At 43.8% G+C, this 27,848-nt stretch overlaps 1 protein-coding gene across 5 annotated transcripts in view; it reads right to left on the minus strand.

Annotated features, from left to right (window-relative positions):
• The window catches only part of P4HA1 (prolyl 4-hydroxylase subunit alpha 1), a 68,478-nt gene extending 43,892 nt beyond the window's left edge, over positions 1–24,586 (minus strand). For 2 of the 5 annotated variants that reach the window (XM_083148451.1, XM_083148452.1), the window contains exons 1-2: positions 24,400–24,585; positions 961–1,055 (exon numbers count right to left, since the gene is read on the minus strand). In XM_083148451.1, coding sequence (XP_083004577.1) covers positions 961–1,048 — 88 coding nt within the window. In that variant the 5' untranslated portion in view covers positions 1,049–1,055; positions 24,400–24,585. Of the gene's footprint in view, positions 1–960; positions 1,056–24,355 lie in introns of all 5 variants that reach the window. The other 3 variants (XM_083148453.1, XM_083148448.1, XM_083148450.1) reach the window with 3 other exon arrangements.
• Between the last annotated feature and the right edge of the window lie 3,262 nt (positions 24,587–27,848).

Raw genomic sequence — 27,848 nt, forward strand, 5'->3', positions numbered from 1 at the left:
CCCTGCACAGAAACAAAATAACTCACCCAAATCTTATTCTCTCTGCACATTTTACATCTGCCGGCCCGCAGTGCTCATGGTTCTGTCCATCTAAGAAGGATTTTGTCAGAAAGACTGAACTAGAATAAGGCCCTGAATCTTGTTACAAGTATCGTTCAGTAACGTCACCGTGACCCTGCTGAACGTGCAGGTCATTGTTGGCATAGCTAAAATTGACCTGCATTTACAGTCAAAGAGGGGGTCTTTATCGAGGCATGGTAGCATGCATCGTTAACGATATTGGTCATACACTCTACTTTTTTTTTTTAAAGATATCTTAAAGAAATAATTGTATAGTGTTTACAGAGCTTAACCTTTTGAGTGCCATGTGAATTTGTCAAAATTGGTGTGAAAATTGGCAAGCATAATGACCTGTAATGTTTACCTTATATTGGAAATATGGGGTGAGATTTAATAGGATGAGCGTTTCAGAAAGTGAGCGATTTGGTGAGAAATCTCTAGATTCTTTAAAGCGGCAATCATTTACACTGCAAAATCAAACTGGTTTTGCAGTGTAAATGATTGACGCTTTATTAAAAAAAATCTGGAGATTTCTCACCAAATCTCTCATCCTACTAAATCTCACCCATAATCTTTTTTTATTTATATAACAAATGTGAGGGAAGATGGCCTTTTAGCCAATATTTTGCGCATCTCTCACAGAGACGTTGGCACTCAAAGGGTTAAAACACACAACTTCCGCTGTCCAAGAAGGCAATCTGTGCTGCGGATATACAGTGAGTCATTTCAGCTCTATTTTACTCTCATTTTGAAATAGATTTTTTTTATGGCTGATAATTCGATTTCAAAATGTATTATGGAGTGTTGTTCCGGATAAGTGCATGGCTTCAGTATTATACAAGGTAAAAAGCTCTAACAATACAATACAAAGTATGTACAGGAAATAGAAAGGGGGCTTACCGATTGAAGTGAAGAAGTCGGTATGTGCCCGACATAAGGAAAATAGCATCAAAGCAGGCAAGACATGTAGCACCTTCATGGCCTTCATTGTACAACTGTAGCAAAGAAAAAAAAAATCACAATTAAAAGTGGAAATTATATTCTATTTAGTAAGACAGTTAGCCTTTGGCCAGACAATAGCCATTGTTATCTAATGAATCTTTAACACCGCCTACTCCAAAACTATCCATTATTTCTAATAATAATATTGCAGATGCCACAATCGCTGAATAAACCAATGGTGGTGTTATTGGACTACATTTCTTGATTTTTACACAAGATATTAGTAATTGCAATTACAGTAAAAAGAAATCAGACTTCATTTGTGGAAACAGAACATTGACCTCATTGACCTATTAAATCAGATCTGCAAAAAGGTCACACTTTCAGTGTGCGTTGCCCTAAAGTGGATCAATGTAAGGTCAGTTGCTATGCATGTCACAAAAACATACATACCAGTGCTATTTACTGACATAACCGGATGTCAGCTGCCCGCCCAATTCCCTGGAATTCTACACGCATATGTACGAGTGTTCTAGACCACCCTTTCATATGTGTGCGCCTTCACCATCAGACAATGGTCACCGACCATCAAAAGATGGGGGAGGTTCCCACTGGCATGCGAATGGATGTTTATGCAAAACATCAGTTGCATGCAAGGTGAATGAACAAACCCGGCGTGCGAAATATTGAGAAGCATAATAATGCACACAGTGATACACATGCAACCGCACAATGCATGTGATGTGGCCACATTAGAATTTGCATGCAACACATAATCAGGCTCTGTGAATTTACACTATGCCGTAGGCAAGTTTTGAAGCGCATTAACAAAAGTCTTATAAAACCTAGGTGAAAGCACATGGGAAAGAATGCCTGGAGTGACAGGATGATACACAGCTGCAGTGAGGTGTTAGAAGGGCCATATACTTTGCAGGGGACGTTCACAGTTTTATAAGATGAAGGAAGAAATGGCGTTTAAACACCTATTGAGAACACATGAGTTTACCCATAGAAAATTAGTAGATACAAATTAAGAAGATAATATATAATGTTGCTATCATTGCCAGATGGGGTGCAGATAAAATATATGGATGGCCAGGAGCTGCTCATCTAGAACACATATGGGGTATTCAATTGCTGATAAAACATCGGAAGCGGAAAAAAAAAAATGTATATCTTTACCACTTAAGTGGTATGCCCAGAAATTTTCGGGCATACCACTATGTAGTAGCTTCGTGCCAGTGGTGCCTCCATAGGAGCACCACTGGCGCACTACCTTTAGGGGTCCCCCCCCACCCCTCCTGCTGTTCCCTCAGGGTCCCTCTGCTCCGGCATACCCGGCGATCGCACACCGGAGCTCCCCCGCCGGCAATCATCCTTCTGTAGTGACGTAGGCGGGGCAGTTTGGGGGGGACTCGGGAGAGTTCAGGCACCCGAGTCCTCCCGAGCCGCTGGGGAAACATCACCACCGCCTGCTGCCTGTCAGGGGAGCTCCGGCGTACCACGTCAGAGTGAAGGTGAGGGGGGGGGGGCGGCGGCGGCATCTTAAGATCTGTAGTGGGTTTTGCTGGGGCAGGACAAACCTACTGTGGTAGGGTTGTCCTGCCCCAGCAAAACACACCACTCAAGGGGTTAAATCACGCTATCCAATTAGATCACCCAATAAAAAGCAAAATTTTCTCTCAAAAACACATTCTGCGAAACCTATGTGTTTTCAGCTGACACGTGTAAATGCAGGGCTGCTTCCAGGGAGTTTGCTTTGCCTGCTGGAGGCATATGAAATAAAATTCATGATAAGCCAGCGCACGGGGCCAATAGGATAGTCTGCGGTACGCCAAGTAATAAATAGCATATCGGCCATTCTTGGAGCCTCAGGAGATTTCAGAATCCCCTTGTGTTGGCATTTTAGATGCGTCACCCGAATGAGTGTGCAAATGGGACTTTTCTTTGCGCAATTATTACTTTGAGTGCAGACAGAGTGGGGGGATAAAAATCTATTGAATATCGCCCGCAATCTCCTGGCGCTTTAGATATATTCCTGTCTCCATGGACATCCATCACTCATAAAAAGTTTTTCTATTTATCTATCTATTTTTTTCTGTACTCCATTTGACTAATAAAAAAAGGTAGCTCCATTTTATTAGATCATCTTTTTAAAAGAAATTTCACTGGCCATGCAGCGATTTTCAGGTTTAAATTTGTATTAGATCATTAAAAATAATGTACGTCAAGGAACGTAATGGCAAACACCCCAGGTCACATTTTTGTGCCAGCATAGCAGTGGGATCAGCCTTGGAGCAGAGGGAAGGTCTTTGGAGTAATAAATATACACCAGTCAAAATTTTACTGTAACTCCTCCCCCAACCCCCCATGTCAACTGCCCATTTGCTCCAATATACAGTACTAGCACATGCTTCTATACCCCAGACACCCTCCCCCCCTCCTCCCGATCCCACATCAACTTCAAACCTCTCCAACATTACAGTCCTCCAATGCATGGTCCCCTAACCAAAATGTTAATGCCTAATGGACCAGTAACAGGATATGGTAAGCACAACACTGCATAAATGGCAGCTCTTCAGAAATATTGTATAATAAATGCTATAATATAATCTCACATAACACCTTCTTGCATTGTTATTTCTCTTAAAAAAAAAATAAAGTTAAACATGATGGAGAAAGCCTCGCACACTCGGATAGAAGCTTACATGGGAGAATGAAAAGGACCTTTTTGAACCAGGATTTATATTGCAGAGCATCCAAGGCCATAGTGGTGTAAGCAGGTCTCCTCTGCTGTTTCCTTCACGCAGGCTATAGGGGTGTACACATGGAGAACTTTTAGCAGGATATTTTGACTAGATAGTCAATATCTCCTAGAAAAAGGGTGGCCGGACTTTTGTATCCCGGACCGCTGAAGCCAGAAGACTAGAGGCTTCAGCAGGTTCAATACTTAAGGAAATGATCGCAATCTACCGGCGGAAGGTCCGGGATGGACCGGTAGATCGTGATCGACATAATGGCCACCCCTCTTCTAGAAGGTTAGCCAAAATCTCCCTATTTTTCTCTTGCTTAACCCCTTCCTGACGCAGCCAGTTTTTGCCTTCCTGACAGAGCCATTTTTTTCAAATCTGGCATGTATCACTTAAGTGGGTATAACTTTTTTTTTGCTTTTACTTATCCCAGTGATTTTGAGATTGTTTTCCCGTGACACATTGTACTTTAAATTAGTGGTGAAATTTGGTCGATACAGTTTTTTTTGGGGGGGGGGAAATACCAAAGTGTCGTGAAAAAATGGAACATTTTGCTATTTGCAAAATGTTCCATTTTCTGCTTGTGAGACAAATAATCATATCACTCAAAATAGTTAATAACTAACAAAGACCATATCTATTCTTTATTTTTAAATCATTATTTAAACCGCCTTTATTTTTTTTGGACGCTAGGGGACAGCAGAGTCTAAATTTTACACTTCAACGCTACTTTTGGCTATTCACTTTTTAACAGCCAATAGCAGCGATCGCCCAAGACGGGAGGCATCGCTGCCCCCCCTGGGCAATGAGGGAGGATGTCTGCTGTCAGGGACAGCAGACATTGTCCCTCTGCCACCTCGTCTCGAGACGGGGTGGCAATTTAAAGTCATGACGTATATATACGTCATGTGTCGGGAAGTACTTCCCGACCATGACGTATATATACGTCAAATGTCGGGAAGGGGTTAAGGTCCATACACACTGGGCAGCTTTGAGCTGAAAGCCGCTCAAACCTGCTGTTTTGAGCGACTTTCAGCTCAAAGTCGCCCAGTGTGTACGGGCCTTAAGTCAATATTGTGTAGCAGAGATTGCTTAGTATAGATTGACTGTGCAGACAAGGCAATTTTGCTTAGACAAAATCTCTTAGTCAAAATCTCCAGTGCATCTAGACAAAATCTCTCCCAAAATGATTTAGTCAAAATTGTCCATTAGTCAAAATCTCCCCGTGTGTACACCCCTTATGTGAGGTATGTGTAAACAGCACTTTCATTTCCATTACAGAAAAGGAAAGCCATTCATCTTCGCAAGGCTACTGTAGCATGCCCAGCTGCTTTATTCAGATGCTACTGTATAGGGCCTGCAGCTACAGGCAACAAGCTCTAAAGAAAGAGCCCAATCTCATTTATTTTCCTACACATACTGCCCGAAGCCCAATACACATGGGGCAATGGGAGCTATGGGCTGTACAAACAGGGTGAAGTGTACTTAATTTCTAAGCGATCTGGTCAGATCACTTAAAAATAGGGCATATATTTGGTCAGGGTAACACAGTATCTAGGTTTCTGGTTACTCCACATATAGCATTTAACAAGAAGATAGTTACTATTTATTTCAATATTTAAAAATAATTATTATTTATTACTAACACCAGTATAGTATTATTTTTATGATAATTGTTAATATTAGGATCAGTTTATAGCTCCTCCATTAACCAATAAATAGACCTAAAACTTGACATGTACCGTTACTTCCCTGGACAGCACACAGTTAATTCTGTTATTCATTATTCTCACTGACCCCTATTGGTCCAGTGTCTGCTCATGAAGCCGGCATCAGCAAAACAATGCGGGTTGCCATGACAGATAGACTGCATTACCAAAACGAAGTTCAGATGAGGTGGGGCATGAAATCCTATTTCACACAGAATAGGAAGCCAGTGTATTTAGCACTGTTATAGAGCTGCCAGATGAACAGCTCTTCACCCAAATGCATGTACTGGTATAGCGCGCCTCTACTCTATTACCATTTTTAAACTCCATTCAGTTTCTAACCAAAAATGTTAAGGTTTTACTAAAAAGGTCTCAAAGATTTCATTTGTTCCTTGGTCAAATCAATGTATGGTTAGTTTATCATTTATCAGGATCATCCAATAGATTTTTTAATACCGTTACATAATCAAATTCCTGACTTAAAATGCATGAAACACCTTAGGGGTTAGTGTAAATATAGCACAAGCCTCGCCATACAGTACAGGTTCAGTTCAGCTGGACTATGTTAAGAAGCAAACGGTTTTCTTGGAATGCTTACAGGAACACATTTTTGCTAAGACATAGTGCTGCAATTCATTCACTGTAAAGTTGGACACTCACCAGAACTTTTACAGTGTATTTTCCTACTTAAAAGCCATAGAGATGCCAGGGTTTCCAGGCCTCATTACTTACTCTCTGCCACCAGAGAGAGAGAGAAAAAATCACCACACTGGGGTCATTACAATTGAGGGCGGCGGGGAGGGGGTCTGAGACAGGAATGGGATCATTTGTCGGACTGCATTTAGGTCTACAAGCATTACGTCTACACCATTAGGTCAACTTGCGTTTAGGTCGACCTGACTGACGGTCGACAGGGTCATTAGGTCGACAGGTATAAGGTCGACATGTTTTGTGTTTTTTTTTCAAACAAAAAATTCTCTTTAATTTTTTCAAGCGTCGACACAGTCAACATAGCACCGTGTCCCCTCGAATGGCTCGTTGCGCTCGCCATGCTTCGGGCACGGTGCCTCGCTACGCTCGACACACTATTTTATTCTCCCACCACACCATAGTGGATGGTATGGCATGAAATACTGCCTGTCGGCACATGTCGGCTCATAAAACAGTCAAATGACCCCATGTCGACCTTATGACCCTGTCCACCTTATAAAAGTCGACCTAATGACCCTGTCGACCTTCAGTCATGTCAACCTAAATGCAGGACGACCTAGTGGTGTAGACCTAAAGCTTGTAGTCCTAAATGCTGTAGACAATATGACCGTATCCCCTGAGACAGTCTATTGCCACAGTAGCTGCAACATTGGCTCCATGTATTCTGCATTTGGGATCGTAGTCGCACATGAAGACATGTCCCAAAGACTGCCTTGACATGCCTGTGTTTTTGCAGTAACTCTCTATTACCTCTCCAAAACAGTTCCTTACTTTCAATCGAATGGCATATAAATGACTGCAAAAATACCTTGGGTCATGTGACATTCAGCCACGAAGCATATGCAGCCATCTGATAATCTCTCACCAGTGTAAATACCAGCATTGCTTACACATGGAATCAGGCCCTTCACACATTTTATTAGCAACTCTGTGCCTTCGTAGATGCCCCAAGACCAACAGCCAGCAGCTCACGGAGCTGCAGAGCAGGCCCCTGCAGCAGCGAAAATGGGGAGTGGCCTCGTGGCAGCACCGCGGGTAAGGGACACCCCCTTTTCAATAACCACGCCCCCAAAGAAACGTCCTGCCTCCCTATAGTGGAATATTGGAAGGTATGGAATTATATGAGTAACCGGACACAATGTTTTAACCTCTCACCCAAACAAGTCAATTAAGATCAGCTTTCTATACTTACGCTTAGAACATTAAATGGTATCCCCAACAAATTATTTGTGAATCTAAATATGTAGGCGAGTACTGTGCCACAATATTTTGCAAACAAATATCCATCCCCACGGTCTTAAGGTGCCCGTACATGGTACAATTGCCGGGTGCGATGAGTTGTGCCCTCCCGCGCACATCACACAGCTCAAAAAGTATGTGCTGCCCATACTTTTTGTACTAGATTGCATCTCATTGCATTGCAAAACCTATGCGATGTGATCTAGTCCAAATTGCATACAATAATTGTACCGTGTATGGGCACCTTTGGATTCTAAAGCTGATCCCTAATTGGAGCTCTTGCATGAGCTTTGGGAGGATGGCAAATTGGCCCACCCTCCCTGTACAACCTGTGTCCGATTAAGCCCTTAGGGGGCCCAGGGCACACCCTTCTCCCTTCGGTCCCACTCACCTGTGCTCCATGCCACAGCCCTCAACAGTGCTTCTGTCAAGGGAGGGCCGTATGCAGCAGGAGGAGAGTAGACCCCATGAAGACGCCAGACTGCTGGGAAGATAGACGTCCAATGCCAGCATGGTGGCTGTATGGCACCTAAATCCCTCCCTCCTCTTGAGCACTCTGCCAGAAAGCTCCTGGTTTGATAGGAGGGAAGCAGCCCTGGTCAGAAGGCCCCCTAAAACAGGGGGGTCTGGAGGCACTAACCCCCTGGGAACCCCCATAATCCAGCTCTGCTGACAACACTGTTATATAATGCATTCAGGAGGCAAAGAATTCAAATATATTTACAAGCAGATCAGTTAAAAAGCAATAATAATTCTACACAAAACATGTTTTCCCCAGTAATGGGAATTGAGATAGTAGGATAAACCATAATCTCTCATAGGTTTGCAACGTTGGATTAGTTCTAGAATTGGATTTTTTATCCTGGTCATATATTAACATTAAAAAAATTATATTAGAAGTAGAATGAACTTTATAATTGTGCAGTTCAAGTGTGGCAGACAATGTACCTATAAAAAAAAAATAGATATACAGAAAAGGACAAAATAAATCATGAATAGAAACCCAGAAATAATAAAGGTGCTTTGTTCTTGTAAAAGGAAAATAAAGCATGTAAACACAGCTGCCTTTACAGTATAAAGACAATGGAGTACTAGCAGGGAGGAAAACGCTGGCAGTATTCTCAGTCAGATAAGGTTCATTGCATAAAGGCAGGGATGGGGAACCTTCGGCCCCCCAGCTGTTGTTGAACTGCACATGCCAACATGCCCTTCTATAGTTTTGTCTCCATACCTGCATTAAGGGAACAATGAACATCTGCAGTATTGCTTCTGAACCACTTCTGTAAATGCAATAGGGGTCTTTTTCAGGCTCAAATTTTAATGTTTCACACTCCAGAATTTGTTTTTGTTTTTATTGCCATCTATGTTTTGAGACTGCAAAAAGGGGTCGAAGACCAGGGCTGGTAAAGGCATATAATTGTGGGAAGTGGAGCACAGGTGCAAGAAAAGTGCAATCAGTGTGAGTTTGCAAAGTCGGTCAAAGGAAACTCTAAAATACAGCCTCTTGAAGGGGTCTGACGTGTGGGGCAAGTGTAAAGTTGATTGGTTAGGAATGTGAAATACACCCATTTAATCAAATTCAATAAAGCAAATATATATTTGTATCAATTTTTCAGAGCAAAATGGATGTTCCATGCTACTTGGATACTTATCAGCACATTCCATTGCAGGAAAATATAAACTCTTCTCCCTCAACCATAACATGCAAAATTGTTCATTCAATCATTTTGCAGATGCTTGTAGAAAGGAAAAATAATAATCCAATTTCAATCTTTAAAGGGTGCACTGCCTCCATCTAAAAAGTATTCCTTCCTCAGCAGAAGTTGCCATTAGCATGGTGTTTTGTTTGTTTCTTACACAGGAACTACTGGATAATGCTAGGATTGATTATTCATTCAAATATACTGTATTATAGGCATTTTATGCTATTGATATAATATTTCATTTTGTCCTCTGATATTTTCTCTTGGTTGGTATAACTGCTCTCAAGCACAAACACGGTATATAGAGTTGTAAATTATAGAAGTCCCACATAAAATCCCAGGCAAGTAAATACAAGGTTGATGAAAAAGTGGTACAGGTTGAGTATCCTGTATCCGAATATCCGTTATCCGAATTATTCCGAAATACGGACATTCCAGAAAGTGAAAAAAAAAATATTTTTTTGCTAAAAACTCACTGGGGACATATGTAACAGCATCACTGGGGACATGATATGTAACTGGCACTATATTACCACTTTTACACCAGAATGCCGGGTAGGACCCGGGAAATTGAACCCGGGAAATTACCAGGGCATGCCCTGCCTTAGACCCCATTTACACTGCACTTCAATCCAGGTTATTCCCGGGTAATGCCCTTTTACACTGAGAACGGATCAGCCCTGCCTTTCCTTGCTGCTGTCATTAAAAAATGGATTTTTGGCCTGTTGATGAGGTCACAACAAATGGAACATGACACTCCTCAAGTTTTTTTGATTTATTAAGCTGAAAATATGCATAAAATCATCATACATTGGAATCTTTATAGATGTAATGTATTCTCATAAAGAAAGATGAAGATGCGTATGAATACAAACTTGTAACACACTGGGACACACTGTGTGACAGCCAGCGTGTGTTCCTGCAGATGAGGCTGTAAACTCACTGTGGAGAGTGCTTCCAGCACAGACTGTTGCTGTAGTGTAGGGCACAGTCTGCACACAGCGTGGTAACTCTGCTGCTGCTGCGCTGCTGCTGCTGCGCTGCTCCATGTGCGGGTCTCCGGCAGATGATACTATCTGCCAGAGCCGCAGAAGCACCAATCAGCTCTTTGCGGCCTTCTCCCTGCCAAATAACCCGGATAATGACCATTTACACCACCCTGAGCCCCGGATAAGCCCCGTGTCCGACCCTGAACATTTGCCGGGTCAGATTCCCGGGGAACAGTACCCGTGTTATTTTTTTTCAGCCCATTTACACCATGCCCTGCCCCTGACTGGAGAGGCAATATCCCGGGTCCAAACTCTGGTGTAAAAGGGGTATATATGTGCAAGACAATGATTGCTTGGCATTCAAATTCAGTGCTGAGATAGTACACACATTTTTTTTTCACGTTTTGAAACCTTGTTTTTTGAACAATTAAAATATGTTTGTGTGTATTTTATGTGGTAATAAAATATATTTGTGTGTATATTATGTGTTTATACAGCATAAATGCAAGATACTTCAAAATACATCATTGAAATATTAAAATATTCCGAAATACGGAATAATCCGTTATCCAAAATTCTCCTGGTCCCGAGCATTTTGGATACGGGATACTCAACCTGTATATGCCAAATAAAAAAAAATATATCTAACCACATCAGTCAGACCAATAGGAAGCTTGTCTCCTGTTGCAGAGTCTCCAAGACACTAGAAATACTCACTACATGCAACCATTAAAGGATTTCCACCATTCTACAAGAGGAAGAGTTTCTCTATGAATTAAAAATCAATAACTATGAATAACCATTGGTGTTCTATCGATTACATTTCAGCTTTTCACTCATTCTTTGGTCAAGATTAGACAATAAAGAAAACTTCAGTCAGTATTTTCCATAACCCCTTTTGTAACAGGAGCACAGAGGGAACAGAATAATCTGGGCTGACATCTCAGATCAGGTCATCGCTGCCAGTGAACCACAGAGAAGAACCACTGAAAATTGTTTTAGGTTTCTTATCTGGATTACTATACTGTAGATTCAGAGACACTGATATCTGGAACACACTATAAGGTGGCAAGGTTTCTTAAAATATTGTGGTTAAGAGATCATTTATTCTACTTTATCATCTAATAGAATAGAAAGCCTTACCTTTCCCTTTAAGTGTACGGTTGAGAAGGAAAGAAAATGTTCTAGGACCATGAGAATATCCTGTTTATGTGAATGTAGCCTAAAGCCGCCCATACACGTTCCGTTTAATGGATCCGTTGTGTACTTATATAGTACACATCACATCATATTGCATGCCTTGTGCATGTGATGCGAGGAACAGCTAGTACAAAAAGTATGTGCAGCACATACTTTTTGTACCGTACTATGAGATGCGCGGGAGCGCGCATCTCATAGTACAGAACGAACGGTCCGGGAACGGACCGTCTATGGGCACCTATAGTGCCTTCTTGACAACCAGGGGAATTTTAACAGAGCAGGGGGCCTGTGTCCAGAATTCAGGTCCCCCCTCCACTCCCCTCTACACAGTCACAGTAGACTCTAGCATCCAGTGCTAGAATGTCTCTGGTTTGAAAAAAATGTCCTATTATTGCCATCATGAAAGCCAAGACCCAACTCTAGGCTCCATTTCGAGGGTTAAATGTATGAAGCTTGGAGAAGTGGTATCTATCCCCCATAGAATGTTTTGTGCAAGGTGAAAATGCTCCAGCCAATCAACTGCTAATTGTGACTTTACATAATGGAGCTGATTGGCTAGCGCATTATCACTTTGCACATAACATTATTTATGGGGATAGACACCATTTCTCCAAGCTATACATTTACCCCTGAATGCCTTGTGCTCCACTGTTGGGAAAAAGATGTTCAGTGCTTGAATTAAACTGGGACCAATACATTGCTTGTAAACTGGGTGTCAAGCTGACAAACAAAGGGTGCTTTGATTCTGGTAAGCAGAATTCTTCTCTATCATGTCCCAGTCTCTGAGAAGAATGTAAGTTTTGCAGAAATCAAAAAGAAGATTATAGTACCCACTGTGCCTGCCAAAATTAAGAGCTAGTATGGACAGATCAGCTCCCCCTGGAGAAGGCCATAATCACCACCATCAAGTTTGTGAAGCGTGTTGAGTGGATGACAGACCAAACGAGAGTTAAAAAAATGGAAAATATGGGAGCCTGATACTTCTATAGTTCTGAAAGTGTAGGCAATTGGCATATACACGGAAACACACAAAAAAAATGCTTATACATATCAATAAGTACAGTTGTACACATCTTGCAATGTGGTGTCCCCGGTGTGCACACTTGTAGGCATATTCAAAGGATCTCAATAATAAAAACTTTTTTCTTGGGGGGGGGGGGGGTGTACGAAAAACCATGGCAAGATTTAATTTCATTTCCGGGTCTGGTTCCACTGGACAGCATACACAGACTGTGTGGTGTTGTACCAGGATGACATTTCAAGAAGAGCACTACATATAGTTTATTTTATCCTTGTAAGCACAATACACAAAAGAGGACTGTGTGCTGGGCATCCACATATGGATGAAAGTTTAACACATTGGTGCATTTGTTGACCATGTAAATGTAACATCGTAAGAGGAGATCTGAAAACACTTTCTTGGAGTATTGACAATTCTGGAAATTACCTTGCATCTCCTCTATGACTTTGGTCGGTATTCAATCTGTGTTGGATTTTTCGACAGATTTCTGCAATTTTTGCCTGCTTTTAGGACAAATTAGATTCAAACTATTCAATCTCTGGGATGATTTTTTGCCTGGGTGAATAATCTGGCACAGGCCAAAACCACATGGGACAGAGAATTTGCCGTAGATCCACGTATTTTAGTGAATTTGCGGCCATTTTCAAGTCAGTTTTCGCTCCTGCTGATTTATCAAAATATAAATAAATAACTGAATACCTCCCTTTGGGTGCTATGTATTCTTCAGATAAGACTCCTGTAGGTTCTGGTTCCATAGAAAACATGGAGAATGCTGCCATTAAGGATACTATATTCTATAGGAACTCAGAATTGCTCAGTCATCTACTGTGTTGAATCCTAGCCTGCTCATATCACAACTGTGCTCCAGAGATAAGAACGGTCCTTCGGCACAATCTTATAGAAGTGCTGGTGTAGCATCTATTTATCGGTTGTAGTAGGTCCAGCTGATCTGTGGGAAGGTTATGCTGGGACCTATAGCTTCACAACAGCCGAAGAGCCACAGTTTGGCCAGGCCTGAACTAAAGGTTTTGCTATTTCTTTTTTTATTATTTATTTTTAAACACATTGTTCATGGGCATTCTTTAAAGCTCTGTACACACGGAGCGATTGGTGGCGGAGCAATAGATCGCTCAGCGACCAAATTGCTAAGTGTTCCTTTTTAATCAGCGACCAACGAGACACTCTGCCAGGGGGAGCCGATGGTCGCAGTGGCAGTGACCATTGCAGGGCTGGTCGCAAGAGCACGCTCTTGGTGACAGTCGCTTTGTACGCACGGGGATATGGTTGCTCAGCGACCATATCCTCTGCGATTCTGGCTATATTGGGCACTATAGCCATTAGCGGTTACCCTCTCACCAACAGTGTTCAACTTAGCATCTCTGTTCTAGTAACATGCTGGGCTTTTCCATGGGTGTGACCCGTGCACGTCGCCCCAACTCCCCTGCCCTCACTGCTCTGTGCAAACTGGCCAGCGACTATACAAGTTGCCACGTCTGTCCACAAAACAGAGCCTGCACATGCGCATAAATAAAATAAAACCTGCATTGGTGAAACAGGACTTAAAGGAAAAAGGGTGCAGTTTCGAGAAAGCTTTACCGGTTTCAACTTTTATATTGCCTGATTTTTCGATAGTGGAAAAACGCATACTTTAATAGAATAGGATAAATTTAAAATAATAAAAATTTAAAAAAAAACAGAAAACCTAAAGCAAGGTGTTCTCTGAAAGAGGGGGCTGTAATGTAGGATACACACCAGAACGATTTGGCCCAAAACGACCAGATTTAGATACAATATCAACCGATTGTATGTAAATAGGGAATCTTTTGGCCCATTTCCAATTCGATGCGCGGCACCGCGGGTCGTTTGGTCATTTTTCAGATTCTACCTACAGCAGGTAGGATCTGAAAACGACCATTCAGCTGGGTACAGGTCCCAAATGGATCAGACTCAGATCCTGAGCAGGTTGTACGATTGTCTTACGACCCGTTCATGATCTGCAGCATTCTGCTGTGTACCCAGCATATCACTCAAAAATAAATAAAAGCTCTTGCACAATGTTGGAAACAAACCACCCTTCCACATATCCAAAAAGTGATCCAGGGTCCAATCCCAATATACAATGGAAACAGAAAACACGCTGGGGATCGTACCCTCTAGAGCAGTGGTAGCCAACCCTAGCCCTCGAGAGCTACCAACAGTTCACATTTTCCAGACAACCTGCTGCTGCACAGCTGCACTCATTAATCACTGACACATTTTAAAAGACACACAGATGGAGCTAATTAGCTCACTTATGATTCTGTGAGGAGACCTGCAAAACATGCACTGTTGGTAGCTCTCGAGGACTAGGGTTGGCTACCCCAGCACTAGAGCACTACAGAGGAAATGGCACAACTATACCACAGAATAGAAAGGTGGGATTTAGACAAGATAGGCCAGAAATAAGGGGAATTACCCTATAACATAAAATGGAATAAAGAAACGAAAATTAGTGCTAAAAATCAAAGGATGCTTAAACGATATTGTAACATATACCCCTGGAATGTACCCTTTCCCTCTTTTTTTCTGTATCCCTTAAATTTTGTCTTGTTTTTTTTTTCCCTCCTTACTGTAATGACTTATATATTTGAAAAAATGCAATAAAGAAACTAAAGTGAAACAAATAAATATAAAATAATCGAGATTCTATCACATGAACATGGAACACAGCAGGAAACATTTTTCATTTTTAAATGATTCACACCAGCCTTGCAAGGACACAGTCAGTCTAGTTATGAATTTACGGATAAGGCCATATATTTACAGTAGCAGCATAACAATAGAACTTTGATGTCAAACATATCAAATTCTGTCCAGGTATAAGGAAGCTCTCTGAGTTTCAGACAGACAATGAGGCGCTAGTCTGCAACCTGACCATGCCCTGGAGTTGGAGATCCTGACTAAAATCTTGTCACCACAACCACGTGCAACTAAATAGACAGTTGAACGTGGAGTTGTATATCCAGATGGGAGGTCGTCAGTCAATAGGTCAACACCATATCGTCAGCAGGTGAAAATGTTGACATGGGGTTTTGTTTTGCATTTAAGTGTACCGCGTCCCCTCACATGGCTCGCTATGCTTTGGGCATGGTGCCTTGCTGTGTTCGGTACACTATTCTATTCTCCCACCACGCTGTAATGGATGGTAGGGCATGAAATACTGCCTATCGGCACATGTCAAAAAAAAAAAAAACACATGAAAAACTCATGTTGACCTTTTGACTGTTGATCTACCCACCTTGTCAACCTTAGCCATCTCGACCTATATCAGGTGTCGACCTAAGCCCTGTAGACCTATTTATTTATTAACAGTTTCTTATATAGCACATACATATTGTGCAGCACTTTACAGAGTATAGCTGAACACTCGCATCAGTCCCTGCCCCAGTGGAGCTTACAATCTATATTCCCTACCACATATACACGCACACACAGACATTCTAGGGTTCATTTGTTGGGAGCCAATTAGCCTACCAGTATATTTTTGGACTGTGGCAGGAAACCGGAGAACCCAGAGGAAACCCAGGGGAGAATATACAAACTCCGCACAGTTAGTGCCATGGTGGAAATCGAACCTATGAACTCAGCACTGTGAGGCAGTAATGCTAACCATTACACCGTCCGTACTGCCCCAAACCTAGGGCCTTATTCTAGTTCACTCTGACAAAATCCTTCTTAGATGGACAAAACCATGTGCACTGCAAGGGGGGGGGGCAGATGTTAAATGTGCAGAGAGAATTAAATTTGGGTGAGTTACTTTGTTTCTGTGCAGGGTAAACACGGACTGCTTTATTTTTACACTGCAATATAGATCTCACTTTGAAGTAAAACCCCACCCAAATCGAACTCTCTCTACACAAGTAATATCTGCCCAACCTGCAGTGCACATGGTTTTGTCAAACTAAAAAGGAATTTGTCAGAAAGAAAACTAAAATAAGGCCCCTAGTGACCATATCCTTATACTACACCCGTGGCCCATCAATTTTTATTGGGGAAGACAAGAGAGCCAGGACATAGGATTACCATATATACTCGAGTATAAGCCTACTTTTTCAGAACATTTTTTATGCTGAAAAAGCCCCCCTCGGCTTCTACTCGAGTGAGGGTCCCACTTGAGTCAATTCGTTTTCCCAGTTTTTTTTGTAGTAAAATTAGGTCCCTCGGTTTATATTCGGGTCGACTTATACTCGAGTATATACGGTATATTAAATAGATTTCACCAAACCAGAAGCTTTGAGTGTCCTAGGTTTGTGACTGCGATATAGACTCTACTAATGTGACCACTTGAGAAGAATCATCCTACACTTGAAGAGCTAGAACCACATTAGTGTATGAGTGACAAAGATGCCTTATCACTACACATGATATAGGGGATAGGTTTGTTCATTAATGCAGTACCTCTGTATATACTTCAAAGTACTGACTGGAGACCTGTGTTTTATGCAGAAACATTTAGGAGCTCAGTATAAATCCATCTGGAAGGTACAATTTTGAACCTTGTCGAAACTATGGCGTACTGAAGCAGGATTGAATTTAAACATGTGGACAGTTTTAGAGTTGAGCGGGATGAGCGTCCCATGTCCATCATAAAGATCATTGTTAAAATAATGCTACCCATTATTTGGTTTCTACAAGTAAAAGCAAGTAGCACTTTTTCTATGTGAAATATACATTTGTATCGCAATGCAGTTACTACCTTTACATGATGGGTCAACTTTTATTTCACAGTCATTTTAGAATTAGACCACACAATTTCGTGGAGGTCATATAAACCTTTATAAACCAAGTAAAGAATGGTCAGTCCCAGCTGAAGATGAATGAGCATTATCCCTCAATGCATACATTAGTAGGGAACTGCACACTTCAGGTTCCAAGAGTACGGAATTAGACTTTTTTTGCTGCCTGCATTTAAACCCATATAAATCAATTGCTAGGTTTTCATAGTGCCCAGATTCATGCATTTTCGCAGCCATGTGCACTGGTATACACTATGCCAATTTAATTATACCTGGACATTATCCAGTAATAGCAAAATAACTGCTGGAGACATTAGTTTCTATTAATGTCTTCTGGCTATAATATTGCGTTACTTACTTCTGGCTAGAATTAAACTTTTGGGTAAATTACTGAGCTTTTTCACATAACTGTTTCTTGTTGCATTAAAGCCCAAATATCAAAATGGCTATTATTTAAATGCACTGCAAATCGTATTTTCATTTTTGGCCTTAAACACGCAGAGAAGTGATGGCTGGTTATTAATTGTATCCCCCTTGATTGTTAAGCAACACAGCAGCAGGGCAAAATGTAGCATCTCATACCAGGGACATAAGATGAGGTCACTTGCTCAGGAGGTGCAGACTAGTACCAGAGCCAGATTTAGACACATTGGCCCTCATTCTAGTTGCCTCGCTCTGCTGCGCGTTCGCACAGCGGAGCAATGCTTCACGGCTGCACATAAACTTTTATACGCATAAGAAGCCATTTTGTGCGAGTGGGGGACATGGGGCGGTGGTCCGTCATCGCCTATGGGAACGCCCAACGTTTTACTGGCGTTCCCATGAAAACGCTGGGTGTTCCCATGGTGATTTGCCAATGACACCGGGACAGGGGGTGGGCAGCTGATGTCAGCTGCTCGCCCATTTCCCACACAGAGAGTGTCTTAGATCTGCGTGCGCTAGTCAAATCATTCGATGCCCTGCATGCAATCTGCGAATGGATGTTTATGTAAGACATCCATTCGCATGCGTGCGGGAAGATTTACAGTGTGTGCGGCAGGTGGACGTTCGTGTGGCGTTAAAACGACGAGTCAGAATAACCTCCATTATACATGAGCCCAAAGTTAAATGTGGGCATTATACACAGGGGCAGCTGGAAATTTGGTGAGTCTTGACCAGAGATGTCTGTAAAGTAGGTGATCCAGTGCCTCAGCCGTCAGACTTTTTAATCCAGAGTTTTGACAATAAAAATGAAAATATAAAGGTATTCATGATATATTCTCATGCAATCTTGAGTGCTTATCAGGACATAAAATTAGACATCCATATATTGGGCCTGATTCAGACCTGATCGCTGATCTGCAAAGGTGCCGATGACTGCGAGTAGATAGCCGCCTCCCAGACAAATAAAATCTGCCCCCTGTAAATTAGCTATTTGCTATCCACTTGCAAATCCACACACAATTCATGAACCACCTAATGATGCTTCTAGTCTGTGCATATGTAAGTGTGACCCTTGCACAATTCTGCGAAATACATCACAGGACCTCCATGAAAGCACATGGGCACACCTGTGTTTTTTCTGACACTCCCAGAAGACAGCAGGCTTCCAACCACACACACCGGCTTCCTGTCAGTCAATCTTCAGACACATCACAATTACAATTTATGTTACATTTTTGTCGCCATTTGGGCTCATGCATAAGCAGTCATTCTATAATTGATCAATTTGTGAATTTAAATTGAACCCTTCCTCTATCTGCACACCTGCCACCACTGATATAAAACTTACCACCAGCATCATATCTTATTACAATACGTCCTGATGCTGCCACTACCCGCAGTGCCAGGGTGTGGTTCCAGCAGAAGATATAATGTAATAAAATGGACTCTACCAAGAGTCAGCCAGAGGGCAATGTATCACCCCCTTAAACGGGCCCTGTTAACCAGTACACAAGTGTCATACATAACTAGTGTGATATGTGGACACAGACTTACACGAGTCAAGCATGGGCCAGCAAAATTTACTGCCATCTAGCTTCAAGAAAAAATAAAAGGTGGGACATGACAGCAGCTCAGATCAGCACCCTGCACATTACAATAGACTTTCACTCCAGGCAGCTGTGGAATGCTTGTTTCTGGAGATCTACAACTCCCCCAGTCCGAACATTTAACTCCCTACCAGCTGGCAAGCTCTTTAACTGCGCAGCAAAATGAGCCGGCCACTTAAAAATATTTTATCCATCAACATCTTTAAATATTTAAAAGGAGTATTCAATTATGTATTTATTATTATCAGTTCTTTTTATAGCGCACAGATATTCACATCAGTCCCTTCCCCAGTGGAGCTTACAATCTATATTCCCTATCACATGTTCATGCACACACATTCTAGGATTAATTTGTTGGAAGCCAATTCACCCACCAGTATACTTTTGGGATGTGGGAGAAAACTGGAGTACCCAGAGGAAACCCAAACAATTATGGGGAGAGCATACAAACCACACACAGTTAGGGTCATGGTGGGAATTGAAACCATGATCTCATTGCTGTGAGGCACAAATGCTAACATTACATCATCTGTAATTCAATTAAGAACAAATGTGACTCCCGACTATTCAATTGGACCGGTTTTGCCGCTATTGATGGCATTTTTCATTGAAAGTAGGGAAAACCACCTGGCCATTTATTTGGCAATGTATTTTTGTAAAAAAAAAAAATTGGCCAAAAATGCCTCAGATAGCAGCAAAAAATGGGCACAATTTGCCAGCAATATGAAAAAAACATGTGCATCGTGGCTAATTCACAGATCCAAATGTTTTTCCCCCCAATTTTTACCTAAGCGAAAAATTGGCCCTCCAGTGGAATAGGGCAAATCCCGCCCCCCTTATTAGGAGCGATGATTGAATTGCTGGTCAAAAAAAATGATATAGCTAGGCTGAATAGAGCAATTAATTACAATATTGCAACAGTATGCTGAATTCCATTCTTTGTAACCTTTATATTATATTTGAGATACAAATTTTACAACCTGCTCTAGCTGCTGAAAAGTTGGATTTTTTATTTCTGTGTTTGGTTTGATTTACATATGAAATTGATTTACTAACACCAGAAAAGCCTGAAGTCAAATCGGATCATATGACCTTTTTTATTGATCCCTCTTGAATTATACCAGCTCATATTCACTCACTGGCAGAAATATTTAAACAGGTCCAACAATGTAGGACCACTATATATTATATATAGACTCTAGCCAGTGATGGGGGAATTCTTCCTCCGGTCTTACACTTATTTATTATTATATATTCCATGATATCTTATTTTAACTTGCTTATTAAAAGTGAAGTTTTAATCTTAAAATACATTTTTCAAAGAGTGCCCCCACACACAGTTGTTTAACATTTTGGTCTCCTGGAGGTCTTTGGTTCAGATTTACTTACTTATCTTGTGCCGTTGCTTCTACCTTTTCCTGTTTGATCCCTTCAGCATGCAGAAAGATAATGCCCTGTCTTCCAGAAACTGGCCCACATCTTTCCATGGGTAGTCATAATGAACAACGTGACAATGATAGGTTGAATTGCAAATCCTCTGATAGTGTTCATTCTAGCACCCGCTATCTTTAAAAACCCATGCAGTTCCTGTTCCCTGCCTGGGGTGTCGCTGTCTGCTGAGGTGTTTCTAGTACAGGTCTGGTTTGCATACCAGTGTTGACATAAAGACCACAATGTGCTAGAAGCACTACAGCAGACTAAGCAACGCCCCAGACAGGGAAGAGGAACTGCATGGGTTTTTAAAGATAGCGGGAGCTAGAATGAACACTATCTGACCATTTACACAATTGTACGGTGTGTGTGTGTGTGTGCATTATATTGTTTGGTGAGGAGTGTTTTGGTTGTCAAGGGAAATTGGGTGACAGATTGGATTGTTCATTGTGCTGTGTGTGGGCACCTTTAGGCAGTGCATGTAAAATGCAATCACGTTATTCAGCGCTTACACTCATGGCAGTCATCATTGACCACCAACCCATAAATGTCTAAATTAAAAAAAGTAATATTAGGGTATATAAAAGTATTCTAATTAGTTGTTGTTTGCTTATGTCATGTAAGAGTGATTTAAGTATCTATCTTTGTACTGTATGTAAAACAGCTGCACTGTTGGTGAAATTACTTTGGCACAAGAGTTGGAGTCTTTTCCTGTAGTGTGGCATTTCATTTCTGGAACTCCAGTATTATGTTGTGACCCTCATCATCCGTGAGCAGTGTCGGGGGCAGCGTCAAGGGGGCAGACCGGGCCCGCCGATGTCACTGTTCTGGGCGGTCCCAGGCCACCCAGTGACTAAAAGGGGTGGGCCTGGCTGCCGTCATCACTGAAGGAGGCGGGCCGGGTCACACCGAAGGCTCTCCACTGCCCGGGAAGCACTGGCCACCGCTATATACAGCGGCGCCGGGCTTCCCCCGATATCACCATAAAAGGAGGAGGCAGGCTGTTTTAGCTGGGCGCTGCCAAAGGGGCAGGGCGCATTTTGCCCTTTAAAAATCGGGCAGGGCGCAGCGCCCCACTAAAACAGCATATAGGGAACACTATATATCACCAGTGGCTGCCAGGCTGTGTGTGGTATAGCCATTGATAATGTGTTGTCCAAGCAACTATTAATGTCAGTATTTCAAGATGATATAGTGACAGTCTGTGCACGTTTTTTCCCCTAGACTGCAGAGATGGCACAGCAACTAGTCGACTCTACTGAAGAAGTGGGCAGACTTAGAGGTGGGGCCCAGGGCATCATGTGTCAGGTCCTTGTACACTACAGTACTGTAACACACAGCCGGTCATGCATATTGAATCTATACATAGATTCTATATGCAATGAAATGAAATTCCTTGGGGTAATGGACGGTCAAGCTGCCAAGACACAGCCGGGCATGCATATAGATTCATATGCATGCCTGGCTGTGTCTCAGCAGCGCGATCATCAATTACCTCCAGGAATTTCATTTTTACCCTATTTGGGATAATTTACCCCTGTTCCCTGACCACTGGGTTACAGCAATGCTTTAAATCCAGCTGAAACTATTGCTTCGTCGCACAATAGTGTGTTCCTCCAAGCTCAGCATCAAACATCTGTAGTCCCTACTCACTTTCACCCCAGAGACTACATTCATCCAAAAAATAAACTCTTCAACCAAATATGATTTAACTTAGCATATATTATGCTTATCCAACAAATCCTCTTAAATAGTCTTACTTAATTGGGTATAATTTATGTAGATTTATACTTGTTACTGAAATGATGCAACCAAGTCCATATTGCAAAGAATGCAATGGATGATTAAAAGCTATGTACAGTCCACGTGTACCCCACTCCATGCATTATATTATACTGGGTGACCATTACTGGAATAGCAGAAGTCACGTACTCCTGAGGTTTTAAAGTGGTTTGACTACTCCCCTTTTGTGGGCTGTGTACTACACATAAATTTGGAATATGGTGCATCATGAGTTTTACAGATGTGCACACTTGGAAAACCAGTTGTTGCAACCATTAAGCCAAAAGTCTTTTTTTGTATAAACATGGTAAAACAAATAGTTAGAATGTAATACAAATACAATTAAAGAAAATTAACTCATTATACAATTATATTCATTATGGCATCAAATTGATAAAATAACTATATATTGCCGGGACCATTTGTCAGCATAAATACACATATTCAGTAGAGCATGGCAACACAGTGGAATTAAATGCATGAAATTATAGCACTGAATTCCTAGCGGCTAAGTAAAGAAATGATTTAAGGAAAGAATTTATTTAATATATGTTACAGAAATACTAGACAGATGTATTACTGTATTGAAGTAAAAAATAAAAACCTATAAAGAATTTGTACTAAAACCCACTGCCAGAATAAAAACCTAAACTGACTTCTGACTGGCTGCAGTCCAAGCATCACAACAAAACACACCACCCTGCTACAGCGACACAACACTTTCAAAGTATTTCCAAGACTAGATACAAAAGTAGAAAAATTGGGCATTCATAAAACTGAAGACACTTCTATAAACCAGAGTACAGAAAAAGTAAACAAAGTAGCGGAAGCAGCTGTACCAGAGAGGGAATCTGGAATAGTAAGGATGAATGTGGAAACCTCTGCCACGTATATATCTATATATACCCCTCCCCCAGTTAGGGAATGTCAGAGACCCCCAGAGCCATGTCTATTGCACGAAATCACTCAATTCCAGCATTGCCTTCTTACATATCACGTCCGCTTACCGGATCCGTCCCCATCTATGCCAAATACTGATTTTCTACCTCAAGCACTGGGAGGAAGAGACTAGAAATTTCTAGCAGGCTTCGCTGCTTGTGTGGGAATAAAAGGAGGAGAACAAGCAGCCTGTTTAGCAGCACAGTGTGCCATAGCCATCACCTACTAGAACTAGCATCACACGCTGAAGGGGTGAATGCTTGGCAAGCTCAGGAGAGCCTTATTAGCTAGATACTGGCAATGCCAACAACACAAACCTTTAGCATTGGCCAGTGAGCAGCTTCTGCAGAGGACAGGAAGCAATCACGCAGAACTCCGGCCAAATGCACCCCTAGGTGATTAAACTGACAATCTAAATTAATTCCGGACCTGCTGGTAACCGTAATAAGGTAGCATTACAGTATGGCTACTCAGGGGCATTCCAACACTCAGCAGCAATAGGGCTGTACAGTTACTCCGAGCCTGGCACTCCACCAGCACCCAGGGAACATTGGTGTATGGTTAATCAGGGGTACTTCAGCACCGCTCAGGGCAACATTCCTGTATGGTTACTCAAAGGTACTTCACCTCCACTCACGTAACATTCCTGTATGGTTCATCAGGGAACATTAATGTATGGCTACTCAGAGGTGCTCCAGCAGCACTCGGGGAACATTCCTGTAGTTACTCAGAGGTACCCCAGCACAGAAGACAGGTCCCTCCTCAACTACTTTATAACTCATCAGACCATTCCAGCGCGGACAGGAACAGTGGACACTCACTATAAGATACGATGCCAGTGTTCTATCGAATGCCACAATTGTCATGGCCAACGGAAAACATGCCATGTCAGAGCAGTCAGCACAGATCTCTCATGAGCAGTGATTACATCACGCAATCCCCAGCCACAATGAATGCACAAGATACACACTGAAGAGCCGCAAGGTCTGTGATTCATGGCTGCTCAGTGCACAGATGGCAGTGCTGTGAAAGTTTAGCGACCTGTAGGATTATGTGCAGCAACAGCTCTCTCACCCCTTAGTGAGCTGCGTAGGTTAGTGCAGGAACGGCTCTCTCACCTCTTCTCAGGGCTGCGCCACTCTTCTCACTTATTGCCAGTGCCCCGGTCCCGGCCGGCCCGTGTTTTATATGCTGCTGCTTCCTCCACCCCTCTCTCCAGGCTGCTTCCAGCCCCCTCAGTCTCTTGCTCTACGTGAGACTCCTCACACTGACCCGGTCAGCCGGCGCACGCGCACACCACGACAGCAGCACGCATGCGCCGGCAGCAGCCCCCTGCTCCCGAGTTGTGCCGGGAATGCACGAAGTCCCTCGTCTCTACTCTGTACTGATTTGTTTTCTTTTTGGTAAAAAAGTAAAGTCCCGTACACACTAGGCGATATTGTTTACAATATCACTCAGAAATGGGCTTCTGTGCAATATTGTTCACAATGTCGTCTAGTGTGTAACATACCCTCCAACATCTGAAGGGCAGAAATCGGTACACATTCAGAAAGGGACGTGGACACATGTAAACAGGGCGTGGCATGGGTAAATTGGGCGTGGTCATGTCTCCTTTCCAAAAGTGTACTGGGCATTTTTTTGGGGGTAAGAGGGGGTAATGGGGGAGCCGGCTGCGCCACTGGCACAGGTTCTCAAACTCGGTCCTCAGGACCCCACACAATGCATGTTTTGCAGGCCTCTTTACAGAATGATAAGAAAAAATTTGCTCCGACTGTGGATTCCGCAGGACCCTCCCCCAGCATCTTCCCATCCGCACAGGGGCGTAACTATAGCACCGCAGCCCCCGCCACCGCGGGGGGGCGCTGTGCATGTGGGGGCGCCGGGGGCTGCGGTGCTATAGTTAAACCCCCCCTCAATCCCCCGCAGACTTACCTATCGCGCTGGTCCCGGCGGCTCCGTTCTTCTGCTGAGGACCACCACAAAATGGCCGCCCCCATATAGCACACAGTTCTCTGAAACTGTCTGCTGTATGGGGGTGGCCATTTTCTGGTGGTCCTCAGCAGAAGAACGGAGCCGCCGGGACCAGCGCGATAGGTAAGGCTGTGGGGGATTGAGGGGGGTTTGCATGGGCGGCGGGGTAGGGGTGCTCGGCGGGGCGGCGGGGTAGGGGTGCTCGGCGGGGCGGCGACGGGGGGTGGGGGGCGCCCCCCCTAACGGCGGGGGGGCGCCCAAAACGTAGCTACGCCACTGCATCCACAGCATTCAATTATGGTGATTCGCTGCTTTTGGGGGGGAGAGGGGGTTTGGTCAGGGCCAAATATGCAAATAGCTCCTCCCCCACATTGCCTACTGGGTGCGGGGCTCGATGACATTACATCAGGTCCACACAAACCCGATATGTTACGCATATCGTATAGTGGGCACGGGACTTCAGTTTGCTGTGTGTATGGATCTCAATCAGTGCAGTGGACCATAGAGTAGCTACCAGGAAGGACAGACAGGGATCTTACCATAAGGTGGGAGAATGCATGCTTACAAAGTGCAGTACTGGTTCTGTTATATGTGTGCATTGATTTATTATGGTATGTTTCATCTTTTCCAAACCACTTATTTATATTATTTAATGTTTGCTAAAGCCTATACTACATTACAATGGCGATAGCCCAGGGGTGCGATGCCGGGCTGCCCCATGTTGATACATCGGGCACAGGGCCGGCGCAAGGCACCGGAGCGCCCCAGGCGAGTCGGGGTGGGGGCGCCCCGGTGCCGGGGGAGGTGGGGGAGGTGTGTGGGGGGGGGTACCTGTCCTGTCCTGCGGCGCTCTGTAGTTAAAGCTGGCGGCGGCGGCAGCGGGGGATCCCTGTCGTCAATAAGAAGAAATAACCAGCGCTATCCGCTATGCGGAAGCGCTTCTGTTGTGAAAACACTGCCCGCACAGCCAATCAGCGTGCGGACAGGGTTTTCACAACAGAAGCGCTTCCGCATAGCCCGGCGGATAGCGCTGGTTATTTCTTCTTATTGACGGCAGGGACTCCCCGCTGCCGCCGCCAGCTTTAACTACACAGCGCCGCAGGACAGTCAGGTACCCCCGCGGCAGGGACTCCCCGCTGCCGCCGCCAGCTTTAACTACACAGCGCCGCAGGACAGTCAGGTACCCCCGCGGCAAAATGCCGCCCTCCAGTGGCCGGCGCCCTAGGCAAATGCCTAGATTTGCCTAGTGGTGGCGCCGGCCCTGATCGGGCAGCTTCGTATCCCCCATAGAAACCTATGGGGGATGCGGCCTGCGGCGGTGCAGGGGGGATCCCCCTTTAATACATTTGGGGGATACTAAATATTTGCGGTGAACCCTCGAAGATTTAACCGCAAATATTGCTTGATAAATGCGGCCCTTAATAATTTACACTGCAAAACCAGGTTGATTTTGCCATGTAATTGATTGCCGCTTTAAAAAAAACTTGAAAACTCTCCCAAAATCTCTTACTTTCTGATTCTCACACCCGATTACATTTGGCCCTATGTGTCCAGTGTCATTACTAGGTTCTTCTACCGATCCCCAGACTCCCGCACTTGCAGAGTGGGAGATTGTGCACTGAGGGCCAGATATATTAAGCCTTAACAAGAGATAAACACAAGAGTGATTAATGTCTTAAGGCCCCCATACATTAGATGACTTGTCCTAAGGACAAGTCGGACCTGATTTCCCCTGCAGTGCCCCGGGAGGGGACACACGATTAGGCACTTGATATGCCATGTTTTGCATATGATACATTGCATGCAATGTATCAACTCCCAGGGAGCTGCAAGGTGGAGGGAGCAGGGGGGCGGAGGACATCGAGGTAGCGGGCAGGGGACGCTGCAAGGCGGCTGGCGGGGGGCGCTGGTAGTAGGGCAGAGGCAGCGGACAGGGGAGGCTGCGCGGGACAGTGACACAGAGCCGGGCAGGGGGAGCCGGGAGCTGTCAGTACTAAAAAGAAAAAGCCCATACAATGAATGGGTAGCCTGTGATTGGCTGAGTACTGACAGCTCCCTGCCCTGGCTTCCCCTGCCCCTCTCCCTCGCTGGTGTCCGCTGCCTCTGTGTCCCCCACCCAGTGGCATAGCTATAGCTCCGCAGCCCCCGCGGGGGCGGGGAGGCGCAGAGAACATGTGGGCGCCGGGGTCTGCGGGGCTATAGTTACCCGCTACTGTCTTGCCTGCCTTCATGGTCCCGTCGCCGTCTCTCCGTCTCCTGCTGCTATAATGAAAACGGACTCTTAGAAAATGGCTGCCCCCATACTGCAGACAGTGCGCCGAGGGGAGGGGGAGGGCAAGGGGGGGCGCCGATATTTTAGCGGCGGGGGGGGGGGGGGGCGCATAATAGGTAGTTACGCCACTGCCCCCACCAGCCACCTCTCAGAGTCCCCTGCCTGACTGCACATCTTATGTGCAGCCGGTTCAACCTCCCGATTCCGATCCGATGCACGCAGGACCACGTATCGGATCGGACCGGGTGTCTAAACATGTGATTTGGCCCAATTTCACTGCCAGATCCATCTGAATCGGGTGAAATGCATTAAGCTTCAAAAGTG

This window comes from Crinia signifera, chromosome 6, assembly GCF_055691185.1.
Source record: "Crinia signifera chromosome 6, ASM5569118v1, whole genome shotgun sequence".
Classification (NCBI taxonomy): domain Eukaryota; kingdom Metazoa; phylum Chordata; class Amphibia; order Anura; family Myobatrachidae; genus Crinia; species Crinia signifera.